This window comes from Carcharodon carcharias, chromosome 19 (assembly GCF_017639515.1).
Source record: "Carcharodon carcharias isolate sCarCar2 chromosome 19, sCarCar2.pri, whole genome shotgun sequence".
In the NCBI taxonomy this organism is placed as follows: Eukaryota; Metazoa; Chordata; class Chondrichthyes; order Lamniformes; family Lamnidae; genus Carcharodon; species Carcharodon carcharias.
Window position 1 is genome coordinate 51439688 of NC_054485.1, and position 24992 is coordinate 51464679.

At 40.9% G+C, this 24992-nt stretch overlaps 1 protein-coding gene across 3 annotated transcripts in view; it reads left to right on the forward strand.

Moving 5' to 3' along the window:
* The window catches only part of stk40 (serine/threonine kinase 40), a 65126-nt gene that overhangs the window by 33886 nt on the left and 6248 nt on the right, over positions 1-24992 (forward strand). For all 3 annotated transcript variants that reach the window (XM_041212910.1, XM_041212912.1, XM_041212911.1), the window contains exons 7-10: positions 2095-2210; positions 17310-17454; positions 20997-21116; positions 23407-23491. In XM_041212910.1, the coding sequence (XP_041068844.1) occupies positions 2095-2210; positions 17310-17454; positions 20997-21116; positions 23407-23491 (466 nt within the window). The remainder of the gene's footprint in view (positions 1-2094; positions 2211-17309; positions 17455-20996; positions 21117-23406; positions 23492-24992) is intronic.

Consider the following 24992-nt stretch of genomic DNA (forward strand, 5'->3'; position numbering starts at 1 on the left):
TTCTTCAAAACTGCCGTAATTGGATTGCCAATGACTACCTCATTGCTATGACCCTAGAAAGTGTCTTGCCACCTAACTCTGTGGTCCTTTCTTCAGTCTTTTTAGCTTGGTTTTCGTCCCACTCTCAGCATTGGAAGCACACTTGGAACCAATAGGTTATTAACCCTTCTTGTGCTTCTCAACCAGCGTTAATTGGAATTTGCTGCTTTGTTTGCTTTCATTGCTTCTCCTTTGTGATGTGACTCACATGTGGGTTTTGCTCTGTTTGCCCTGCCAATCGGTTGCAGTGGCACCGCTTCTTGCCCCCACACTGTCATGAATATGGCTTTTCTCCAACTTTCTCATTTGCTTGCTGCCCCTTGATGACTGCTTATTCGATAGGTGTGGATAACACAAAATCTGCATCATGACTTCTTTCCTGCTGTTTGCTCAGGCTGTGCTTACAATGTTATTTTTGACCTTGAGCTGAACTTCAAACTTCATATTCTATCCATCGCTAAGACCATCTGTTTCTAACTTCTTAATATCAGCACCCTCCATATGGATCTCATTGCTGGTGGTAACTTCTATCTGTCAATGCCCTCGCCGTAACCAAGCTTTACTTCTCTGCCTCTGTGCTAGCCTTTTGAGCTCCATCCATCCTATACAAACTCTTAACTAATCCAAAACTCAACTCACTTATACCCCAGCCCTATTCCTGTACTAAATTTTACTTGCCCATCTATTTCCTATTCCCTACAGACAGATGACCAGATTGTCCTAATAGTTTAGGCCTTGCTTTACTCTCCCTCTGGACATCAAGCCTTATGTCCCAGACTCTGTTGATGAGTCTTATGTTGGCTACCTTCCCCATCTTGTCTCCAAATCCCTCCAAGCCACCATCAGTGGCAGAAACTTCAACAATTCCTTCAACTATGGAATTTTCTTCTTCCACCTTCCTAATGTCTCTTCACTTTCAAATGCCTCCTTAAAACAACAATTATATTGTGCCTTTTTATGTAGAAAAACGCTTCACAGGAACATTGCGACAACATTTGACACTGAGCTACATAAGATGTCAGGACAGGTGATCAAAAGCTTGATCAAATAGAGATTTAAGGAGTGCCTTGAAGGAAGAGAGCTGGAGATTTAGGGAGGGTGTTTCAGAGTTTAGTCCAGGCAGCTGAAGGCACAGCCATAAATGATGGAGCAAGAAAATTGGGGATGCGCAAAAGGCTAAAATTAGAGTAGTGCAGAGGTCTGAGTATTGTAGGGCTGGAGATACCATGAAGGGATTTCAAAATAAGGAAGAGAATTTTAAAATTGAGGACATTGCTGGACTGGGAGCCAATGTAGACTCGCTGTACAAGTGTAAGTTGTTGAAATGATTGGGTTGAAGGGTCCAGATCAATAAGCAAATAATCCTGTGCGAGCTTCAACTTTAAATGTCCCCTGCTGTCAAATATCCTGAAAATACAAGGGGTAGGTGGGCTATATGACCCTATTGATCTGGAGGTTCCTTGCGGCACAGCCCAGTTATTAGTGGTGAACTCCAGCCTTGCCTTGATGTTGGTTTGCTGTTAGTTAATCAGAGGATTTGTATATTTTATTTCACCATTTAAATTGTATTTGGGATTGTAGATTGTCTGCCACAAGATCAGTTAATGGAAAAAGCGTACTGGTAATTTTAGAACATTATTAAAAACCTCTTCAAAGGGTTAGTGTTTGTTGTGCCTTTGGCCACTCTGTATTTGAGAGGATGGTGGTTGTGACAGTGCATTATTGATCTAGGAGACCCGCCAATTCAACACCTTCCTGGCTTCCAGCCCCTTCCTTGTGGTCCACCACAAAAGGTAATTGGTATAATGCATCATGTAATTTACATATTGCCGCTTAGGCACTCTGGGATGTGAACTGTACTTCCATTTGTGAGGTTGGTTACGGGTTTGTAAAATAACCTAAGTTACAGAAATAAAGGTTTAGTTAGGTGCTCACGGGTTAATTTGACAGCTTGTTTAAAGTGAGCTTCCCTGGCCTCCTTTTTCTTCTCTACCTTTAGTGCTTTAAAAACTAAGTAAATTTGGTGCACACTCACTCGTTTTCTTTTGCCCACAGGACCCACAGAATCACCATCACTAACTTCTGCCTTGGAAAGCATCTAGTTAGTGAGGATGATTTACTGAAAGATCAGCGGGGGAGCCCTGCCTACATCAGCCCTGATGTACTGAGTGGTGAGTTCCCAGTTCTGTCTGATGACTAAAATCTGTTGGCAGGGAGTGGGCGGGTTGCAGTTTTTAAGGCAGCCCGTGTTCCTGGATCAATGTTTACTGCGTATAGTGACATAAGACAGGAAAGCCTTCTCAAATGTCCACACCCACTGTTTTTTCCTGTTGTCCAATGCTTTCAGCTTCCAGTTAAGTGTTTCTGTACAGTAACCATATTTATCATCTTGCTGCTGCAACAGATGGTATAGTAAACGTGGAGAATATGATGAAGAACAAATATTAATTATTTCTTTGAGCTGAAGAGCGACCTTCATTGCATTTTGTGCTGTAACTCAGCTATGAATTTTCAAATTGTTATGATCCCGTGTAGAGACCTGTAACTTTTAAAGAGATTCGAACGTCAGTTAGTAGATTGAAGAATGACATGCCAAGATTTTGCCTTTTAAAACTTACTGTAATAAATGCTCTATTTTATTTTTGGAGGCAACTTAAATTTTAAACTACAGAGGAACTTTCCCCTTTGTATGTATCACTCATTGCATTCTCCATGGAATTAGACCTTAAAGCACAGTCCGCAGTTGCTCCCAGCTTCTAATGGGTTCCCATATCCCTGCCTTGTCAAGTAGTAATTTCAAATGACTGTCTCTAGGTGCTTTCCTCCGTTCTCGGCGAGTTTCTTAAATCCACAACCAGCAGTAAAGCCTGCCCCTGATGATGATTCTTCCCCCTGGCCATGCAAAGGCAAATCTCCTGGAATCATTAGAGGGCTGCAGGATACGCCTCTTCGACTAGAGACTGCCTCCCTCCTGCATCCGGCTGCTTTGGTAGCTCGCAAAGTCTAGCAGCCTTTTCACTCTGCTGACCACACAGGACTGCTGTCTATCTGTGATATTCCTTGATTTGTAGGGAAGCCTGTAACTTGATCTCAAAAATGGCTTCCTCTGTCCTTTTACTCATGACAACATGAAACACATTAACCTTGCATTCAGGTGGAACTGCTGATGAGTTATTCATGACTCTAACTTCCTTTCACCTTAGAAGTAAATAGACAGCTTACAGCACAGCTGTTTGCAACCTGATACCTAGACATCTCTTTTGGGATTTTGGGAGATGAAGGGTCTATTAATTGTAAACTCAGACTGCTGCCGTCGCCTCCAAACGTAAATACCTCTTATCTTACCAAGAAAATGATCTAAGCCTTCCTTTGATCACTAACAATCAAACTACCGAGGCTTACCGTCAGGCAGACTGCAGAACAGGTCACGTGAACACCCCCTCCCCCCACCCCGCCAAACCACCACTTAGTGTTTGAAAAATCAGAAAAGCGGTGAGTGGGAAGAGGTCGAACCAGATTGATTCTATCTAGCCAGGATCCGGGTGAAGGGAAAAGATTTGATCCAAGAGAGTGCCTTTCAGGTTCTGCAACATGCCACCATTCATAATGGTCTGGATAATGGTTTGGGTCTCAGGGCGCTCGGTTTTGGTGTAAGGCTGTTACAAAGGCCAGGCTTTAAAACATTTTTTGAAAATTCATTCTTGGGATGTGGGTGTGGCTGGCTCGGCCAGCATTTATTGCCCATCCCTAATTGCCCTTGAGAAGGAGGTGATGAGCTACCTTCTTAAACTGCTGCAATCCATGTGGTGTAGATATACCCTAGTGCTGAGTAGCTTGCTAGGTTATTTCAGAGGGAATTCAAGAGTCAACCACATTGCTGTGGGTGTGGAGTCACATGTAGGCCAAACCAGGTAAGGATGGCAGATTTCCTTCACTAAAGGACATTAGTGAACCAGTTGAGTGAACCAGTGACAATAGACCATGGTTTCATGGTCATCATTAGACTTTTAATTCTAATTCTAAATTTTTTTTTATTGAATTCAAATTTCACCCTATGTCATGGTGGGATTTGAACTCTGGTCTCTGGATTACTGGTCCAGTGAAAATATACGTCACTGTCTCCCACCACTGCCGAGTGAGTGAGTGACAGGGAGGGTACTTGGGAAGAAGGGCTGCCAAGTTTGGGGAAGGAGGTTTGGAAGAGGGGCTGCCGACTCAGTGAGTGGAGTATAGGGGTTTTGGAAAGAGGAGCTGTTGAGCGAATGGGAAGGGATTTTGAAGGAGGGGCTGTTTAGTGTGTGCGTGTATGAGGAAGAGGGGTGTGGGGGAGAGAAGTTGATTACAATGTGTGTTGGGGGGGTGACAGGAAAGAGGCTTCACTGAGTCTTCAGTCACCAGGGAATGTGGAGAGCTTGGCTGACACCTACATAAAAATAACATTTTTACTAAGTGTTAAAAACATAGATTTTAATAAGTATTTGATATATTATATGTTGAGTTTTAATATGCAAAATTTAATAATATACTGAATGCAACTATGCTTTATTTGTTTCTTCCTGGCATAATATTTTTCAAGAGTTTGTTGTATATTTGTTCATGGGATGTGGGCATCGATGCCATTGCTAGTTTATATTGCCCATCCCTAATTGCCTTTGAGAAGGTGATGGTGATTTAAAATGGGGTTATGTTGGAAAATAGTTTGAAGCACTGCCGTAGTCCTTTTGCTTCATTTCACATGTACATAATCCGGCAAGGTCATGTTTGATTGTTAGTATGAACTTTATCTTATATTACATGCACCAACTGCATTGAGATGTTGAGGTCACTGGTGATTTGATATAAATGCATTGGTCCACAGTCTTGACTGTAATAGGAAGGTAAACAAAGGCAAAATTAATGTTTCTACCCATTTGAAGTCTAATAATTCCACCCATTTGAAGTGGCCTAGAAGCATTTGCATTTCGCTACAGATCATTAAAATTGGTGTAATTACATGGTTCCTTTCCACAGAAGATTTTCGCACCTTTTTGTCTTCGGCCTCTCTCATCCCTGAGTAATCCAGAGGCCCAAGCTGTGAGTTGAAACCCTGCCATGACCACTGGTGGAATTTAAATTCAATTAATTAATTTAATCTGGAATAAAATGCTAGTCTAATTAATAATGACCTTGGAACTACTGTATTGTCGTAAAAGCCCATCTAGTCCCCTAATGTCGTTCAGGGAAGAAAATTTGTTGTCTTTACCCAGTCTGGCCAATTTGTGACTCCAAACCCACATCAACGTGGTTGACTCTTAACTGTCCTCTGAAATGGCCTAGAAAATCACTCCAGGAAATTAGAGGTGAGCAATAAATGTTGGCCTTGCCAGCAATGCGCGCATCCAAAGAACAATTTTTTTAAAAAGGGGATATCACAGGTGTCCTTTCCTGATACCCACATCCATAAAATTTCCAGTATTGGATCATTGCATAGTGATCAAAATATACTGAAGCTAATTGTAGCACCTCAGCACATGACCAGATGATAGCAGCTAATTGGGCACAAACAGGAAACTGAACTTGGGGTTTTCTAGTCAGTATGGCTTTCATAATTTGTTTCTTGGGCTGTCGTTGATGCTGGCAAAGCTGCATTTATTTTTCACCCCTAGTTACCCTGAAAAGGTGAAATGTCGTGAAGCCATTATTTTTGCAGAGTACATTGCTAAGCACTCAAATCAACAGTGCAGTGTGAGGCTGGTATGGCAGGTTGGGTTACAGCGGCCAGTTTGCTTCCTTGGTGAATAGTGGTAGACAACAATCTGGCAGCTTTGTATGCTTTTGTCTCATTCAACTTCACAACTTTAGCTTTCTGGTTCAGTTTATTGGGCTGTCCTCTGTCCAGCATCTTGAGCATATTTCTAAATTCCGATCTAATGCTGTGTCATTACAACCCAAATGGTATCCTGCCTCTCTTTGTTTACTCTTATCGCTTCTTAATTCTAAAATCTCAGAAGCAATAGTAACTTTAATGAGTGATTGATTGTGTATTTTCTTGTGAACTTGGTGTGATAATATTCTTATTGGGACTTCATTGAATTCCTGGGAAGGGAAAGCAAATTCAATGGCAAGTGGAGTCCATTTCACCCGATCAGAATGGACTGTCTACCAAAAGCTTTGCAATTAAATGTTTTAATTAACAGTGTGTGTAGGCTGGCCAGATGAGGACAAGAAAATTGTTTGCAATACCACTGCATTCTCCAAGCTTTTTATAATCCTGAATGACCACAGTAACACACCCACAAGCCCCAAAACTCTCAATTTAACATGCAAATGGCTAGACCAAATACTAACATTCTCCCATTGTTTAGTTGGTAAATTAACGCACTGAACCATAGAGAGCTGGGGGTCCAAGTTTCAATCACTGGTCTGTTCTCAAGTTAACTGATTTCATCCTGTTTGGAAGACCATCATAAGTTGCCTTCATGTCAGGGCTAGAGAGAGGCAACTGAAAACACGCACACCTCCTGCTCTGAAAAGATCTGAAGCCAAGTGTATTAGTATCAGTGTTGGCTGTGACATTTTCCCAACAGTACTTTTAACTGCCTTAGTGCTATATGGTACTGGGAAATATGGAAAAGAGTTAAAATATAAAATGATTTTTGATTATAACATGTAATTTTGCCCAGAAGCCTTCCTATCCCTATTTGGGGATAAAAGTAAAGAGGGTCTTCTGCATGGGCTCGAGGTCATTGCTGAAGCAGACTGAACATGGCCATCTTGAGCTGTTGCACCAAACGTGCCCTTCTTTTATACAATCAAGTAAGGCTCTGTATTTAATTTAGCTCAGACTCTGATGGAGCGACCCATGCCTCTTCTGCAGGATATGGGTAACAACCTACTTGGATCCAGTCACTGCCTGGCACTGGTTATTCGCAATAAAAAATAGCTTCGTTCCCCTGACCTTCAATGACACCAGCATTAAGTCCCCTAACATCAATATCGTAAGGGTTACTATTGACCAGCAGTTAACTAGGCCAGCCATATCAAGACCCTGTTTGGAGGCTGAGTAGTCTCTGTGGTTTTGTTTTTGAAATTTGAATCTCCTGTCTGACATGGAGAGGGGGAGTGGAAAAATAAAACCAAACTACCTCACGCAACAGAAGCTACTCTTGGGAATGTGCTGCTTGTGTCTCATATTGTTGAGCTTTCTCTGTGCTCTTGGGTTTCTGTTCACTGAAGCAAGAACTTTGGTTGTAAAGGAAAACAAGCAACTTGAGCAAATTGTACTTTCCTCACTGGCTGTTTTTTCATCAATGATCCATTCCTATACTCTGACCTTGATTCAGTCTCCTTCACCTGTCAGGAATTGACAGGAAAAACGAACCACTATTTTTCAATCTGCACTTTAATTCAATGCTTTCAATTTATAAAGAGAACATTTCTGAGTTTTCACCAATTTCATTCAGTTATTAATCTGGTGAAGGTTAGTTGCAGAAGAGATCTTTGATCATGAACGTTTAGATTATTAAATTTCGCACAAGTTTAGCAATATAACCTTGGCAATTGCAGTGTACAAAACAACAGACTTTGTGCTGAATAAACAAAACCTCACATAGCAATTTGTGCGCATGTGGAAATAGTTGGTTACCTTTATGTTGTTTAATCGTTTGGTACGACATTGCACTTTACATCTTTGTTTTGGCTTGAGCTGTAAAAAAGATAACTGGGTTCTGAGCAGGGACTTAGTGGAAAATAGGCTCTGGATAAGCTTCTTTTTGGAGTTGTAGGATCCTGATGTGTTTCAAATGAAGCTAGTGTCTTTTTCTTACCCTGTGTATTTTAGCAAAAATTTGGATTGGTTTTGATAGTGTAGTCACAGCACAATAAGTGGATAGAAAATATTTTTCTCCCTTGGTGGAACTGCTCTAGAAAAACCTGAAGGCCTTGGCTTGCTGGTTTGTGCTGACTTAATTGACCTCAGCTGAGGTGAATGTTGAGATGCTACAATTAGCCTAATCTTCTGTGTGTCAGAGGTAGGGGGAATACTAGTCATGGTTCCTATTCCTGATTATTGTACACTGCTAGAAAGCATACTTGTATGGATGTTGAGAAAAGGATCAAGTTCTACTGCTTCAGGTGAAACAGCTAACCATTACTCACTAACCTGGCTCACTTAGCAAGTTACTAGATGGCTGTTGGCAGCTAAGGGACCATACTAGAACAAGGAATCAACATGTTCAGAGGAGATGGGGCGATAATTACGTTAAATTGTATATAATTCATAGCACAGATCAGGCCATTCAGCCCAACTGGCCTATGCTTAGGGAGAGACTTCTTATTAGAATCGATCATTAAGCAGGTTATAGCCAGGTACTTAAAAGAGCTCAAGGCAATTGGGAAGAGTCAGCATGGTATAAGGTGCCACATCAAATGCCTTCTGGAAATCCAAGTACAGTACGCCTACAGGCTCCCCTTTATCCATTGCGCATGTTACTCCTTCAAAAAACTCCATTAAATTAGTTAAACATGATCTTTCTTTCACAAAGCCATGCTGACTCTTCCCAATTGCCTTGAGCTCTCCTAAGTACCTGGCCAAGTGTTACAGAAAATAAAAGCGCATGGCATAGTGGGTAGCATATTAGCATGGATAGAAGATTGGCTGGCTGGCTGGCAGAAAGCAGAGAGTATGCATAAATGGGTCTTTTTCTGATTGGCAGGATGTGACAAGTGGAGTCCCACAGGGGTCTGTACTGGGGCCTCAACATTTTATGATTTACATCAATATCTTAGATGAGGAGAGAGAAGACATGGTAGCTAAATTTGCAGGTGTCACAAAGGTAGGTAGGAAAGTATGTTGTGAAGAGATCATGAGGTTGAAAATGGATATATATATAGGTTGAGTGAGTGGGCAAAGATCTAGCAAATGGAGTTTAATATGGGAAAATGTGAAGTTCACTTTGGGAGGAAGAACAAAAAGCAAACATATTACTTAAATAGAGAATGACTGCATAATTCTGAGGTACAGAGGGATCTAGGTGTTTTAGTACATGAGTCACAAAAGGTTAGTATGCAGTTACAACAAGTAATTAAAAAGGCTAATGGAATGCTATCCTTTATTGTGAAAGGGATTGAACATAAAAGTAAGGATGTTATGCTTCAGTTATACAGGGCATGGTGAGACCGCATCTTGAATACTGTGTTCAGTTTTGGTCTCCTTCTTTAAGTAAGAATGTAAATGCATTGGAGGCGGTTCAAAAGAGGTTTACTAGATTGATACCTGGAATGAGTGGGTTGGCTTGTGAGGAAAGGCTGGACAGACAGGGCTTGTTTCCATTGGAGTTTAGAAGAGTGAGGGGTGATTTGATTGAGGTATACAAGATCCTGAACGGCGTTGACATGGTGGATCTCCAAAGGGTGTTTCCTCTTGTGGGTGAGCCCAGAACTATGGGGTACTGTTTTAAGATTAGGGGTCGCCTTTTTAGGATAGAGATGAGGAGAATTTTTTTTCTGGAGGGTTGTGTGACTTTGGAATTCTCTGCCCCAGAAGGTGGTGGAGGCAGGGTCATTGAATATTTTTAAGGCAGAGGTAGATAGATTCTTGTTAGGTCAGGGAATCAAAGGTTATCGGGGTTAGATGGGAATGTAGAAATGGAAACACAAGATCATCAGCCTTGATCTTATTGAATGGCGGAGCGGGCTCGAGGGACCAAATGGTCTATTCCTGTTCCTATTTCTTATGTTCTTATGAGATGATGACCTAGTGATTATGTCACTGGACTAGTTATCCAGAGGCCCAAGCTAATGCTCTGGAGTCATGGGTTCAAATCCCACCATAACAGCTGGTGGAATTTGAATTCAATTAATAAATCTGGAGTATAGTCTCAGTAATGTTGGCCGTGACAACTGTCATGGATTTTTACAAAAATCGATCTGGTTCACTAATGCCCTTTAGGGAAGGAAATCTGCCATGCTTACTTGGCCTGGCCTACATGTGACTCCAGACTCTCAACAATGTGTTTGACTCTCAAATGCCCTCTGAAATGGCCTGGCAAGCCAGTCAGTTCACGGGCAATTAGGGATGGGCAACAAATGCTGGCCTTGCAGTGATGCTCACATCCCATGAAAGTATAAAGAAAAAGTGTTCATTCTGCGCTGCTTTATCTAACCTTATCAGCGTAACCTTTTCTCTCCCTTTCTCACTCAGGTGAGAAATTATCTAGATGCCATGTAGAGAAAAGCGATGCTATTTGCAGCTTTTATTCACCTCTGTGCAGAGTGGGTTAGAGTTTGAATTGGGGAAGAAGCATTCTACAGCTTCAGCAGGCTGTTATTTCTCTGCGTCCCCCACTGTCGCAGAAAATTTCAAAATTTGTGGTTGATGTCTTAGGCACAGTCAGTCTTGATGGCTATTCTGAACTGAAACTAATGTAAGAAGAGCAAGTATTAGTTGAGTTGACGGTCTTCAGTCTTGTTGTGGGATATTGCCCTATCTTTCACTCACTGAAATTTTAATTGTCAAGCACATTTTAAAACTCAGAATACTGGTTTAAAGGTTCTGTTTTGTTTTTACATTGTCATTACAGAAATGACTCATGAATTCACATGCCACATGCTGAATAGATCCTGCACAAACCACAAAAACCCCAGCTGTCCCAGAATTTGGAGAATTCATTTGTAACCCAATTTGAAAGTGTCACCGGTACTAAATGGCAAACACTCATTCTTGCCTCAGATTTTTGAATCTTCTTGCCTGAAGTATCTGAAAAGAGCTTGTATATATCCTGATCTCTCTTTGTGCCAAAACTGTTTGTGTTAATTTAACCACGATTGCTGTTGTTCCACTATTGATTACTACCCTAGACCTGAATTGCTCCACCTCCTTGTCCATCTTTGCTACATCTTGTTCTAATTTTCTCCATCTCCTGTGTCTAATGCTGTCAATTCTCCTCAATTACATTCTTCCTGGCCCTGAAATTCCTTTCCCTCCATTAATCCAGCACAGGATCGTGGCTCCCCTCTGCTTCAAACCAGACATCCTTCACTGTGCTCTTTGCAGTGCCTTTCTAACTTAATAGTTTGGCTGATTGCTTTATTCCCCTCACCTGCCATGTTCACCTGAAGGCCAACTTCCATTTCCTCTTCTTGTGTACCAAGTAATGTATCCAAATTTGCTGACACTGCAAAGCTAGGTAAGAAAGTGAGGAAGACACCCAGGGCTACAAAAGGGTATATAGGGCAAGTGAATGGCAGATGGTGTACAATGTGGGGAAATGATCTTATTCACTTTAGTAGAAAGTGTAGAAAAAACTTACTTAAAATGGTGAGAATCTATTAACGTTGTTCAGAGGGATTTGGGTCTCCTTGTACATGAAACACAAAGTTAATATGTATGTACAGTAGGCAGTTAGGAAGGCAAGTGGTATGTTGGTCTTTCTTGCTCTTGTACTCCAACCTTGTTGCAATAAAGTGTTGCTGCAGTTGGGTTTTGATATGACAACACTTGGAGTACAGTGTACCCTTTTGATCTCTTCACCGAAGGAAGGATGTGCTTACTTTGGAGGGATGCAGCAAAGATTCAAAGAACGATTACTGTGGTTAGAGATTGTCTGAAGAGAGATTGAGTAAAATGGGCCTAGACTGTCTGGAGTTAAGAAGAATGAGATTTGATTCTTGGAAGGTTTGACTGAGAGGTTGTTTCCTCTGGCTGGAGAGTCTAGAACATGGGACACAGTCTCGGGATAAGGGTTGACCATTTAGAACTGAGATGAGAAATTTCTTCACTCAGAGCGTTGTGAATCTTTGGAATTCTCCATTTCAGAGGATGGTGAATGCTCAGTTGTTGAGTATATTCAAGACTGAAATCGATATATACCTGACCTCTAAGGCAATCAAGGTTATGGAGACTGGGTAGAAAGTGCAAGTCAAAATTGAAGATCAGCTATGATTTTATTGAATAGTGGAACAGACTCGAGGGTTGAATGGCCTAATTCTTCTATTTCTTATACCCATCCCTCCTCCAACGCCCCACCCTCAACACCACAATTACCTTGACACCTCCAAAGAGCTATCTGCTGTCCCCTCTTCATTTGCTTACTACCCTTTTACGATAGAATTAGCAGGTAAGTACACAGCTCACACCCAGCTCTACCCGTCCAGCACTTCTCCTGAATCTCTGCACTACCTCTGATTTCTCAGATTGCTTGTGAGACATCCAGTCTTAGTTGAGATTCATTTTCCATTAGCTAAACATTGGGCAAATCAGCTATTTTCTTTGATTCCCATCTGCTCGCCACATAAAGTGCCATTTCCACTGATTTCATTCCGAACATCCCTGCCATTGTCTCTGGCTGGACCATACTATTTGCAACCTCAGCTGCTAGACTAAGAGCTGAACTTTAGACCCCATAACCTCTCCATTAAGAGACCACCTATTTCCACCTACTTAACATATTCTGTCTCCATCCAAACTCCACTTTCAGCCTCCACTATTCAGTCTCCCATTCTCCACCCTCCATAAGCTTCAGCTCATCCAAAATGCTGTCTGTGTCCTATCCTGCATGCACTCATCACTCCTATCTTTGCTGACCTAGTCCCTCAATGCTTCCAATTTAACATTCTCATAGGAACATGGGATCGGGAGTACCCCATTTGGCCGTGGAGCCTGCTGCACCATTCAAACAGATCGTGACTGATCATCTATCTCTTACACCATTTTCCCCACTATCCCCATATCCCTTGTTGTCATTAGTGTCCAGATTTCTGTCCTGAACATGCTCAATGACTGAGCTTCCACAGCCCCCTGGGATAGACAATTCCAAAGATTCTCCATCCTCTGAGTGAAGAAATACCTCCTCATCTCAGTCTTAAATATCCTGTCCCTTATTCTGAGTGTGTCCCCTGGTACTAGACTCACCAGCCAGGGGAAACATCCTAACAACATCTACCTTGTCACTCCCTGTAGGAATTTAACATTTCAATGAGATCATCTCTCATTCTTTGAAACTGGAGAGAATGCCCTCGATCTTTCCCCATAAGATAACCCCACCATCCTAGGGATTAGTCTGGTGAACCTCTGACGCACTCCCCCCATCCTTCCTTAGACAAGGACACCAAAACTGTACACATCACTCCAGGTATGTTCTCACCAAGGCTCTATACAATTGTAGCAAGACATCTTTACTCCTGTATTCAAATCCCCTTGCGATGAAGGCCAACATACAATTCGCCTTCCTAATAGCTTGCTACACCTGCATGCTAGCTTTTAGTGACTCATGAACAAGGATACCCAGGTCCCTTTGGACATCAACACTTCCCAAACTCTGACCATTTAAGGAAATACTCTGCTTTTCTGTTTTTTCTACCAAATATTATAGTAAAGTAGATAACTTCACTCTTATTCACATTATGTTCCATCTGCCATGTTCTTGCCCATTTACTTAGCCTGTCCAAAGCCTCCTTACACCCTCTTCCCAACTCACATTCCCACCAAGTTTTGTGTCATCAGCAAATGTGGAAATATTACATTTGGTCCTCACATCCAAATCATTTATACAGATTATGAGCAGCTGTGGCCCTAGCACTGATCCTTGCAGCATCCCACTAGTAACAGCCTGTCCATCTGAGAATGACCCGTTTATTCCTACCCTTTGTTTTCTGCCTGTTAACTAATTCTGAATCCATAGCTGTATATCACCCCCAATCCCATGCGCTCTGATTTTGTTTACTAGCCTCCTGTGTGGGACCTTACTAAAGCCTTCTGAAAATCCAAATACACTGCACCTATCTATGCTGCAAGTAACATCCTCAAAAAAAAAGTCAAACAGGTTGTCAAACATGATTTCCCTTTAATAAATCCATATGGAATTTGCTCACTCGTATCATTACTTTCCAAGTGATCAGTTATCACATCCTTTATAATGGATTCTAACATTTTCCCTACTACTGACGTCAAACTAACAGGTCCACAGTCTCAGTTTTCTCTCTCCCTGCCTCCTTAAATAGTGGGCTTACATTTGTTACTTTTTAGTCTTCAGGAACCTTTGCAGAATCTATAGAATTTTGAAATCCATCCACATTCTCTATAACCACCTCCTTCAACCCTTTGGGATGTAGCTCATCTGGTCTGGAGAATTATCAGCCTTCAACCTAATTAATTTTTCGAGTACCACCTCTATTAATAATTTCTTTCAGTTCCTCATTTTTACAATTCCCTTGGTTCCCTGGTATTTCTGGGAGATTTTCTGTAACTTCCTCCATGAAGACAGACACAAAGTAATTGTTTAGTTTCTCTGCCATTCCCCTATTCTTCATTATAAATTCTCCTGCCTCTGCCTGTAATGGATCCACAGTTGCCCTTGCTAATCTTTTCCTTTCCACATATCTGAAGAAGATTATACAGTCCACCTTTGTTACTCGCTAGCTTGCACTCATTTTCTCTTTTCCCTTTCTTTATCAGTTTCTTGGTCATCCTTTATTGGACTTTGAATTGCTCCAAATCCTCAGGCTTACTACTTTTCCTGACAACCTTATAAGCCACTTCTTTTGTTAGCCACGGTTGATTCACCTTTCGTGTTGGGTTTTTGTGTCTTTGAGGAACGTATATTCCCCGTAGACTCTGTCCACCGTCACCATCTTTTAATGTATTTTCCCAATCCACCATAGCCAACTTGCCTCTCATACTTTTGTAATACCCTGTTCAGATTTAGGATCCTAGTTTTAGAATGAACTGTTTATCACTTTCAAGCTTAATGTAAAACTCTGGTATCATATTATGGTCACTGTTTCCTAATGGCTTCTTTACAGCAAGGTTATCAATTAGCCCTTTTTCATTAGATAATGCTAAATCTAAAATAGCCTAATTCCTAGTTGGTTCCTCAGCTTACTGCTCCAGAAACCCACCTCGTACACACTCCAGAAAGTCATCCTCCACAGCATTGGTGCTCATTAGGTTTGCCCAGTCTCTATGTAAATTGAAGTCACCCATTATTGTCAATATTTCATGCAGTTTTAATTTCCTGATTCTTGTGTTTAAATTCCCCTCCCCTATTCCTGTAACATCATATATGATTGTTGCATCTCTCCCCTCACCCAGAATTCTAGTCTGTTCTGTTCTCCTACTGTTCACACTACCATTGGTGCATGTGCCTTCATCCACCCAGGACCCATGTTCTGGAATTCTCTACCTAAACCTTTCTACCTCTGTCCTCCCTTAAGACCCTCCTTAACACCCACCACTTGTACCAAGTTATAATCTTTGTTGGCTTGGTGTACATGTTTTGTTTGTCTCTGTCTCCTTGAAGCGCTTTCGAACCATTTTTTTATGGTACAGGTGCTAAAAAAAATGCAAGTTGTTGGTAGCTTGATCCCCTCTCCTCCAAGCTCTGACTTTTGCAAAGCCTTTGGATTTTTATTCCTCCCCATTATATCACTACTGCATTGATGAACTTTCCCTCTCACTCCTCATGCTCGCTTTTCCTCTTGTTTGCCCAGAGCGTTAACCAATGCTGATCTTGTTGACTGAGTCATCATTCCCAGAATCTCAAAACTGTGGGATTTCTTCCTCCTACAAGCTATGCTTCCATAATTTGGTGTTGCCTAACCACTAATTGTTTGTCCAACCTCCTTTAACCTAAGTGGTGTTTTGTACTTTGAACTTTAATTATGCACCTTGGTTTCTAAGTAATGAAAGTACTCCTGCAGCATTGCTTTTTGATATGTTAGCATGTCTCTTTTTATTATTCATGTGATGTGGGTCTCAATGGTAAGGCCAGCAGTTATCGCCCTCGAAGGCGGCAGTAAGACACCTCTGTGTACTGCTGCAGTCCATGTGGTGAATGTACTCCTACAGTTCTGTTCAGGAGGGAGTTTCAGAATTTCGACTCTGCGACAGTGAAGGAACAGCAATTTAGTTCCAAGTCAGGATGGTTTTGAGGAGAACTTACAGGTAGCGGTCGGTGTTCCCATGCATTTGCAGCCCTTGTCCTTCTGGATCAGGGGTCAGCAACCTTTTCTACCGGAAGAGGCATTTTTAAAAGAAATTGCCAAAAATAAAAGTTACTGGGAGCCTTGCGCCAAAAATTTGGCTGTTCTAAACCAAATACTTGACAAATTGCCAAGTGTCTGTAGTAGAGTGTATAATTTACATACATAAATTCAAAGTTTATTTATTATATATCAGTAGGAAATAAATTGAAATTAAAGTAGACCTAATTCTGAATTATCATTTGTTGACTTTTTTACAATAATTTTCTCAGTAAAGTCATCTTTAAAACAAACTTTAATTTGAGGTGTTGAATGAAGACAATTTTTTGGCTAATGATTCTCATCCCAAAGATAGCTTCTAATAGCACATTCAGAATAATCTATTGTTTCAGCTATATTAGGAACAATAATGGCTGCATCCATAAAACCTGTTCCTCATACCAAAGGCATTACCTATAACCGTGGTGTAGCTATACCACTCAAACAGGTTTATTTAGAGAATGATAATGATTTTTGTTAAGATAATCATTTGAAACTGTAATGTACAGCATAATAATTAAAAACAAGGCTCTTACTTTTCTTGACTTCATTTTTTTAATCTTTTTTCATGATAATTTGATCAACAGGAAAAGGCTAGGAGCTAGAAATGAGATGTTGAGGAGTTGCAGGTTGCAGTCCCTGTTCTAGGCGGTAGGGGTTGGGATGTACTGGCAAAGGATCTTTGGTGAGTTGCTTCAGTGCATCTTATAGATGGTACACACTGCAGCCAAGTTGTGCTGGTGGTGGAGGGAGTAAATGTTAAAGGTCCTGTTTAATGTTTACCTCCGTATAGCACAATCCAAAATTGATTTGTTGTGCGAAATGTTTTTGAGATGATTTAGTAACGTTGTGACGCGTTGCATAAATATAGCATGAACAGTATAATTTCATGTAGGACTCCATTGCAACAATCCCGCCATGGCTAAGGGCAGGTAACATTACAACAGTGAGCAGTCAGGGCCTGTCAGTCTCTGTACCGTGCCTTATACTAAGGACTGATGAGACATGCTTGTGTCTGTACTGAGGGTTTACAGTACCTGAAATGACTTGGAGATGAAAATTCATTTGAAGAGAGGAGCCAAATCTTTAGAGCAAGTTATCTTCTGCATTGTCAACTCCATAGTAGTATTGCAAAGTTGGATTGGCAGCAGCCCAGGAACAATTTGCCTGATGAGTAACATATAGGATTCATGCATACATTGCATAATTAGTCAATGGTTGAGGGATTGAAGCTTTAGCAAAGCATGTTATTCTGTATGTCTTTTGTTTTTCAGGCCGACCATACAGGGGCAAACCCAGTGACATGTGGGCACTTGGTGTGGTGCTCTTCACCATGCTTTATGGACAGTTCCCGTTTTATGACAGCATACCTCAGGAGCTTTTCAGGAAAATCAAAGCAGCAGAATACACCATCCCAGAGTGAGTTGGGGTTTTTGTCTTTTTGGCTTAAAAATTACCTTGATTACTTAATTACATAAAACCACATTTATATTATTTTAAAATCCTGCCCCATCCCCTGGATGTTGACTGCCATACAGGATAGTGAAATCTAGATGGAATGATTTTTAGGTAGGGGATGTTTAAAGGAACAACCTTTGTATTTTTGCTATATTTCACAAGTCACTTTAGCACTGGCTCCTTTCAAGAGTGGCTGTGTGGCAAATAGTTCATTTTACTGGAACCTTCATCAGTCATTAGCAATCCAAGCTCAGGAGACTTTTAACCAAACTTAATTGGCAGACCCTCTTTTTTTTAAAATGCAACTAACAGAAGTCTGCTTGTCATCACAAGATTTTCACTGATGAAGGAGGCCATTTGGTCCACCCTTGCAGAAAGTCCTTAAGGTCTGCATTGCAGCATTCAACTTGAGCGATTCGATGGCTTTTGGTTCTACTGGTCTGCCAGAGAGTCCATTCCGTGTGTTGATCACTCCTTGTGTAAAGAACTTTTTGATATCTTTTCCATATATGTCTCGTATTAGTTTAGATATTTGTCACTTTGTTTTACTTTAAAGTAACTTTGTGGATTTGCCTTTTCCATACTGTTAATAGTGTTGGGTTTCTCTAAGATCGCCTCTCTCATATCTCCCTTCAAGCCTGAGAGGTCCATATTTTTTCACTGAGGCCTTGTACTGGGGCCAGTCTTGTGCTCTTCTCTGTGCTGCCTCCAAATCTTGATGTACTGCATCCAGTTCTGGTCACCAAGACTTACGGTGCAGTCTGACCAGAGCACTGCATTTATTGAGTATAAATTCTTCAGGCTTGTATTGTACTGTTTTGGCTCTGCTGTTCAGCAACCTATGGACCTAGTTTGCAGCTCTGCATTGGTTGAACATTGCTGAGCACCACATCTCTGAAGGCTCCTTGATCTCTTCCAGTTGACCTTTAACTATTTCTGCCATTTATGATGTACATGTCTCTCTCTCATTGTTTCTTCCAATCTTGCACTGCTTTGCATAGCTCTGCTTTTGTTGCATGCACAACACTGAGAGCCTTTGATCTGTTCTTTTCACTTTTCAGAGTTTGTTTTTAACAAGTGCACTTGTCTGGTTCTTTGGTAATTGTTTTTGCTTGCACAAGGTGCTAATTTGTAATGCTATAAAAGTGTTGCTAACACTACTGTGTGAGGGGACTGAATCGCATGCACAGCTAAAATGAACAAAATTGCTGAACTTCCCTGGAGTGGGGTTGGTGACTGTAGCTTTGCTGTTGATGAGTCAGTTGCCACACATTGGCTGGTTTCCACCAGTGCCTCCATGTCAGCTTTCTGGTTATTACTTAGTGTTTAAACTAATACTACTCAAAAACAATTAAATATCCATGTTCAGAATTTTTAAAAAAGTGCTTCCACTATTAAAAAGATTTTGAAAATGCTTCAGTTTTTCTTTGTAAATAGGAATGAATACATCTGCCTGTCTCTCGCTTTAAACTGACTCTGGGAGTGGTTTACCACACTTTGTCAACCTATTCAGCTGGATGTTAAATGATGTAATAGGGAGACAACAGGTTGGGATCCCAGCAGCATAAGAACAAATGCACTGCTGTGTTGCCTTCATCCAAATCAGCAATTGAAAGCCAATCCTGTATAGTCTTGCAGCCTTTTTGACAATATCTATGCTAGTGTGAATTGGCAGAATTGTCAATTGGGCAAACTTGGAATGCTGTGGCACCTGTAGGACTACTCTAGCATATGTTGGCACCTTAGTATCTGTGAAATTGAGGAGGGGTTCCGTATTCTATTTGCAGCTAACAAATTTCTTTGAAATATAAGCCACTCATTTTGTACGTAAATGTGGCAATTGGTCTATGCACAAAATGCACAAAAACAGTGGAATGACCACTGAATCTGTTTGCGTGGTTAGTTGCAAACTTCTGAAAGTGAAGAATAGGAAAAGATCAGTTGGTCCATCAAGTCAGTCCAGTAGAGCAACCCTTGTCTAACAGGACCCCATCTGCTTGCCCTTTCTCTTCCCTTCTCCATCCGATAACCGTACATCTACTGGGGGGAATGCCAGATATAAGTTTAGGGATTAAAAAAAAAACTGGTTAAAAAAAAAACTGGTTAATTCCTCTCTGATCCCCAAAGGAGATCAAGCAAGTTCCAGGAGACCACAGTGACTTGGTGAAGCATTCCTCCAGTATCATCTATGTCGTTGTGTCAGCCATGCTCTTATACCTCTGACTGCTTGAAACTAAGGGAGGAATGTTGACCGACACTGGAGGAACTCTCTGGTCTTCAGTAATGTGCCATGATACCCATCTGAGCAGGCAGATGTGCCTCCATTTAAAGTCTCACCTAAAGGACTGCAACAATAACAATGCAGCTGTTTGGTAGTACTGCAGTAAGTGTTTGCGTAAATTGTGCTCCATTTCTGAAATGTGTGTCATACTTAACAATCTACAGAAGTGAGAACGCTGAGGTAAGAAGAATGAAAAGCTGTAAAATCAGAATTCCTGTAAAATTGTAATAGTTAGAAAGTGCTCTGATTCTAAACGTAATAGTTTTGGCCAGAGTGAGTGATGAACATCAGAATCCTGACAATGTGAGAGCGAGATAAACAAATGGGTGTAGTTACTGCTGAATCATTCTTGGATGTGACTCTCAAAGGATGATTCAGCTCCCTCACAGACCTGATCATTACCTCTGGCAATACACTGATGGCGCCCGGATTCGCTAAATTAAAATGTAGTCAGCAGATGCAGGAGGGACAGATGCACATGTTAATTGCATCTTCTGTAATGGTTTAAATTTAAGTTATTTTAAATTTAATTTAAGTATAAGGCTGACTGTAAATTCTGAGTGGAAATTTAAAGCCCACTGCTGGTGATTTACCAGTTGGCTTAACTTTTTTGTTGCAAGAAATGATTAAATCATTTGCTCAGTATTCAGCATTTGACCATGTTTACATGCCAAACTGGCGATTTCCTTTCCTATGCTCTGCTAAATGCCTTCTGAAGTACTACCACCAGTGGGGGAAAAAGCAAGAGTTTCCATTTCACTGATGTCTTTTTTAATTAAAAGCATCAACAAAGCTCTTGGAAAAAATCACTGTCTATTGTTAATCAATGATTTGTTTTCCTCCATATTCACTTTGCAAAGAAATGTTACTTTGCTTCTATTTGTGGGAGCATTAGTTTCCATTAACTCTGTAACCTTTAGGCTTGCAGTGTTTTTAAAAATCTCATTACTGCTCAGATCTGTAAGGTTTATTTTGTTTGGGGAGGTGGATTTTGTGAGCATTAGTCACTGGTTTCTAGTTGCTTGTCTTGTGCCTGAGGTATTGGGTGTGCTGCTGTGTGACTCATGGGTTATATGTTCTACATTGCTTTGTATCAAATTGATGCAAGCTTTATTATGCAGCTGGCGCTGTTGTTGTGGATTCAGTTTTTTTCCCTTTTCCATAAAAATGCTATCCAGCCAGTATTGATTATCATTTTTTCTTCTTTCTTTCTCCCTTACAGGGACTGCCGTGTATCAGAAAACACAGTTTGTTTAATCCGAAAACTGTTGCTTCTGGACCCACAGCAAAGGCTGACAGCTACCGAAGTGCTGGATTCTCTGAGTTCCATCATAGCTACCTGGTGAGATTGCTATGCTGTACATACTTTGTAGTTCCATTCATGAACTAAGCCTAAACCACTTAGCAAAACTCCAGATTTCTTTCTCTTCTCATCTCACCCCAAACCAAACTCCAAACCTATATTGTCAGAGAGCCTGCTTTCGAGGCCCTGTCTAGCTCACCTGTATTACAGTGTAAATGGCTGATAGTATGTGTGCGTGCAATCAGGAAGGGATTGCCCATCAGGCTGTCCCTATTTGAAGTCTTCAGAATCCTTTTCTCTCATCAAGAGCTACTTGTGGCATTATCCCAATTGGAACTGTGAATTCTGTTGAAGCATTTCAGAAAATAATCTTTTAAATTTTCATACCTAAATATAACTTTCACACTCTTGCTAGGCCCTGAAATTTGTGTAGTAGAACAATCAACATTTAACGCATTCTGATGAGAAACATTTTACAACAATTCTGTTCTAATGATCCGTGAATGTTTGTTTGGTAATGGTTACTTGCAACCTGGGATGTACAAGAATTTTTAGGTGCAAGAGGAAGTCATCTGAGTGTGTCAGCTGTGGCTCAGTTGGTAGAACACAAGAATTAGGAACCGGAATAGGCCAATCAGCCCCTCAAGTCAGCTCTTCCATTGATAAGATCATGGTTGGTCTGATTGTGGCCACAACTCCACTTTTTTGTCTGTCCCCCATAATCCCCGTGTTGATCAGAAGATTTATCTAACTCAGTCTTGAATATGTTCAATGATCCAGCCTCCACTGCACTCTGAGGAAGAAAATTCCAGACTAATGTCCCTCTGAGAGCAAAAAAAGTTCTCCTCATCTCAGTCTTAAATGGGAGACCCCTAATTTTTAAACTGTGTCCCTTAGTTCTAGTCTCTCCCACAAGGGGAAATGTCCTCTCAGCATCCACCCTGTCAAGTCCCCTCAGGATCTTCTGTTTCAGTAAGATCACCTCTCATTCTTCTAAACTCCAATGAGTATAGGCCAAACATGCTCAACCTTTCCCAATAAGATAACCACCTCAATCCAACGAATCAGACAAGTGAACCTTCTCTGAACTGTTTGTAATGCAATAATATCCTTTCTTACGTAAGGAGACCAAAACTATAAACGGTGCTGTAGGTGCAGTCTAACTAAGGCCCTGTACAGCTGCAGCAACACTTCCCCACTTTTATAATTGATTACCCTTGCAATAAACAACAACATTCTATTTACCTTCCTAATCATTTGCTGCACCTACATACCAACCTTTTGTGATTCATGTACCAGGACACCCAGATCCCTCTGTACCACAAGAGTTTTGCATTCTCTCTCCATTCAAATAGTATACTGCTTTTCTATTCTCCCTGCCAAATGGACAAGTTCACATTTTCTCAGATTGTACTCCCATTTGCCAAATTTCTGCCCACTCAGTTAACCTATCTAAATCGCTTTGTAGACTCTTATGTCATCTTCACAACTTACTTTCCTACCTAATTTGCAGTCTTGCTTCTGAGTCACAAGGTTCTGGGTTCAAATCCCACTCCAGGACTCGAGCACAAAAAATAGGGCTTGACATTCCACTGCAATACAGAGGAAGTGCTGCACTGTTGGAGGTGTCATCCTTTGGATGAGATGATAAATCGAGACCCCATCTCTCTGGTTGGGTGGATGTAAAAGATCCCATGGCACTACTTCGAAGAACAGGAAAGTTATGCTCGGTGTCCTGGCCAATATTTAACCTTCAATCAATATCATCACAAAAACAGATTTATCTGGTTATTAACTCATTGCAGTGTGTGGAAGCTTACTGTATGCAAATTGGCTACTGCTTATCCAACATTATAACAGTGACTACACTTCAAAAGTACTTCATTGGCTGTAAAGCACTTTGAGACTTCTGGTGGTCATGAAAAGTGCTATATAATGCAAGTCTTTCTTTTTTGAACCTAACAGCCTTTAGAAATCTCAACTGCAACTATCTCCCTTCTTACAATATCCCTTAATTGCTTTTCTTTGAACAGACATTTTGTTACCTTGTGAATCCATTTAAATGACCTCATTGAGTGGTGACTTCCATGTGTGGAAAAAGTTCTGCCTGACTTCTTGTCCCACCCCCCATACCAGCATCCTCGTTCTAAGCTTTGTTCTCCTGGCTGAAAGCTTTGGTTACATTGGGTTTCTATTAATGCAATTGTCGTTTCCAAATACTTGCCATTTTATCAGCATGATAACAAATCACTACATTTTTTAGGAACAGTTTAGATCAAGTGCAATGGCAGATTTTTCTGACACAATGCTTCTGTGACCTTTTTTGTAGGCAGTCTCTTTCGTCACTTAGTGGTCCTTTGCAGGTGGTGCCAGATATCGATGACCAAGTCAACAATCCGGAAATCTTACAGGAGGTAAGAAACTCTAGGGATCAGGTTTTCCTTTGCTGCTATTGACTGATATACTGCACCATTCAATTAACTAACAGCAGGATTAAAATCAGTCAACATGAATTCAATTGCTCTGGTGTGTTGGGTTTGGTTCCCTATTGACTATTTTGGATTAGCACTGTTGTATACAATGAGCCCAACTTTGTAATTCAGCAGTTTTTGGCTGCAATGCTTCATGACCCATATAGTGTAAAACTCTTAACTTGTAGAATCATTATCATTTTGCTGCCATCTAAGCTGTTATGGAGTCTGTAAAATTTGTCTTTTAGCTTCACCATGCAGTTCGGGAAAGGGGCTCATCTCACTGGGAAAACCCGTTGCCTATTGTACCTGCAGATAATTGTGTTTCTGCTGTTAATTTGGTATTGTGTGCTTGGTGTGAGTGAGAGAGAATCAAGCAGGTTTTGACCAGCTTGTGCACCAGAATTGCTCTGTGGCCAATTCGCCATGCTGTACATCCCTGAAACATAGCTTTGTGCACTGAGCCAAGGTCACTCCAATCAACAAGCTGTTTGATGACTTCATTTTCCTCTCTCCCAAGGGTGGTGTCTCATCCACTGACAACTTATTGAAAATATTATTCTTTGCTATTCTTTGTTTTTTCTTAATTCTTGGTGTGAGTGCCAACCCCAGGCAATGAGTGTTAGCAGATTATCTCACCATACATACTCAATTTCCACCAGGTGACATAGAACAGTGCTTAGACATACTCCTCCCTAGATCAGGGTGCTCAGGCCAATACTAGCATCCCAACTGCTGTTGTGCCAAAGGTTCAGCAAAGACTGGAGGTAGAACCTGAGACATTTGGTCTGTTGACTCCGTCCTATCTTTGCCACTATATTTTACCCACTTGCTGACTTCTGTGGGAGATGCTGCTGACTGTGTTACAGTGTAAACTTTGTGTCATCTGGCACTCTAACAGCCAGAATTCTCTACTAACTGGAATTCCTGATGCTTCCCTAATACGAATCATCACTTTACCAACCGGAAGCAATCACAAAGTTATCGGGAACCCATACCTGTATATTGTAGTATTTTATACTTTGTTTTAATGTACTGTTGAAGTTTAGAAGTAAAAAGGATTACTGCTGTTTACTTCCTGAACACTTGCATATTAGCTCATGCCACAAGTATTGCACCGTATCCATTGGTAAATGAAACTCTCCATTAACCAGCATTTTTGATTAACCAGCATTTTTGATTAACCAGCACTACCCATTTCCTGAATATGCCGGACAATAAAGATTTTACCACAATATCATTCAAATAACTCTTTGATTGTTTGGGAGGGTGGAACACAGGAACAGAAGTATGATATTTAACACTTTGAATATGTTCAGTTAGACCGTGGCTGTTTTGGATGTCAACTCCATTTTTTTCTTCCTTTTCCTTTACTCTAGAAAAATTTGTCAGTCTCTGTCTTGAAACTTTCAATTGACTGCCAGAATCCATATCCATTTGGGGA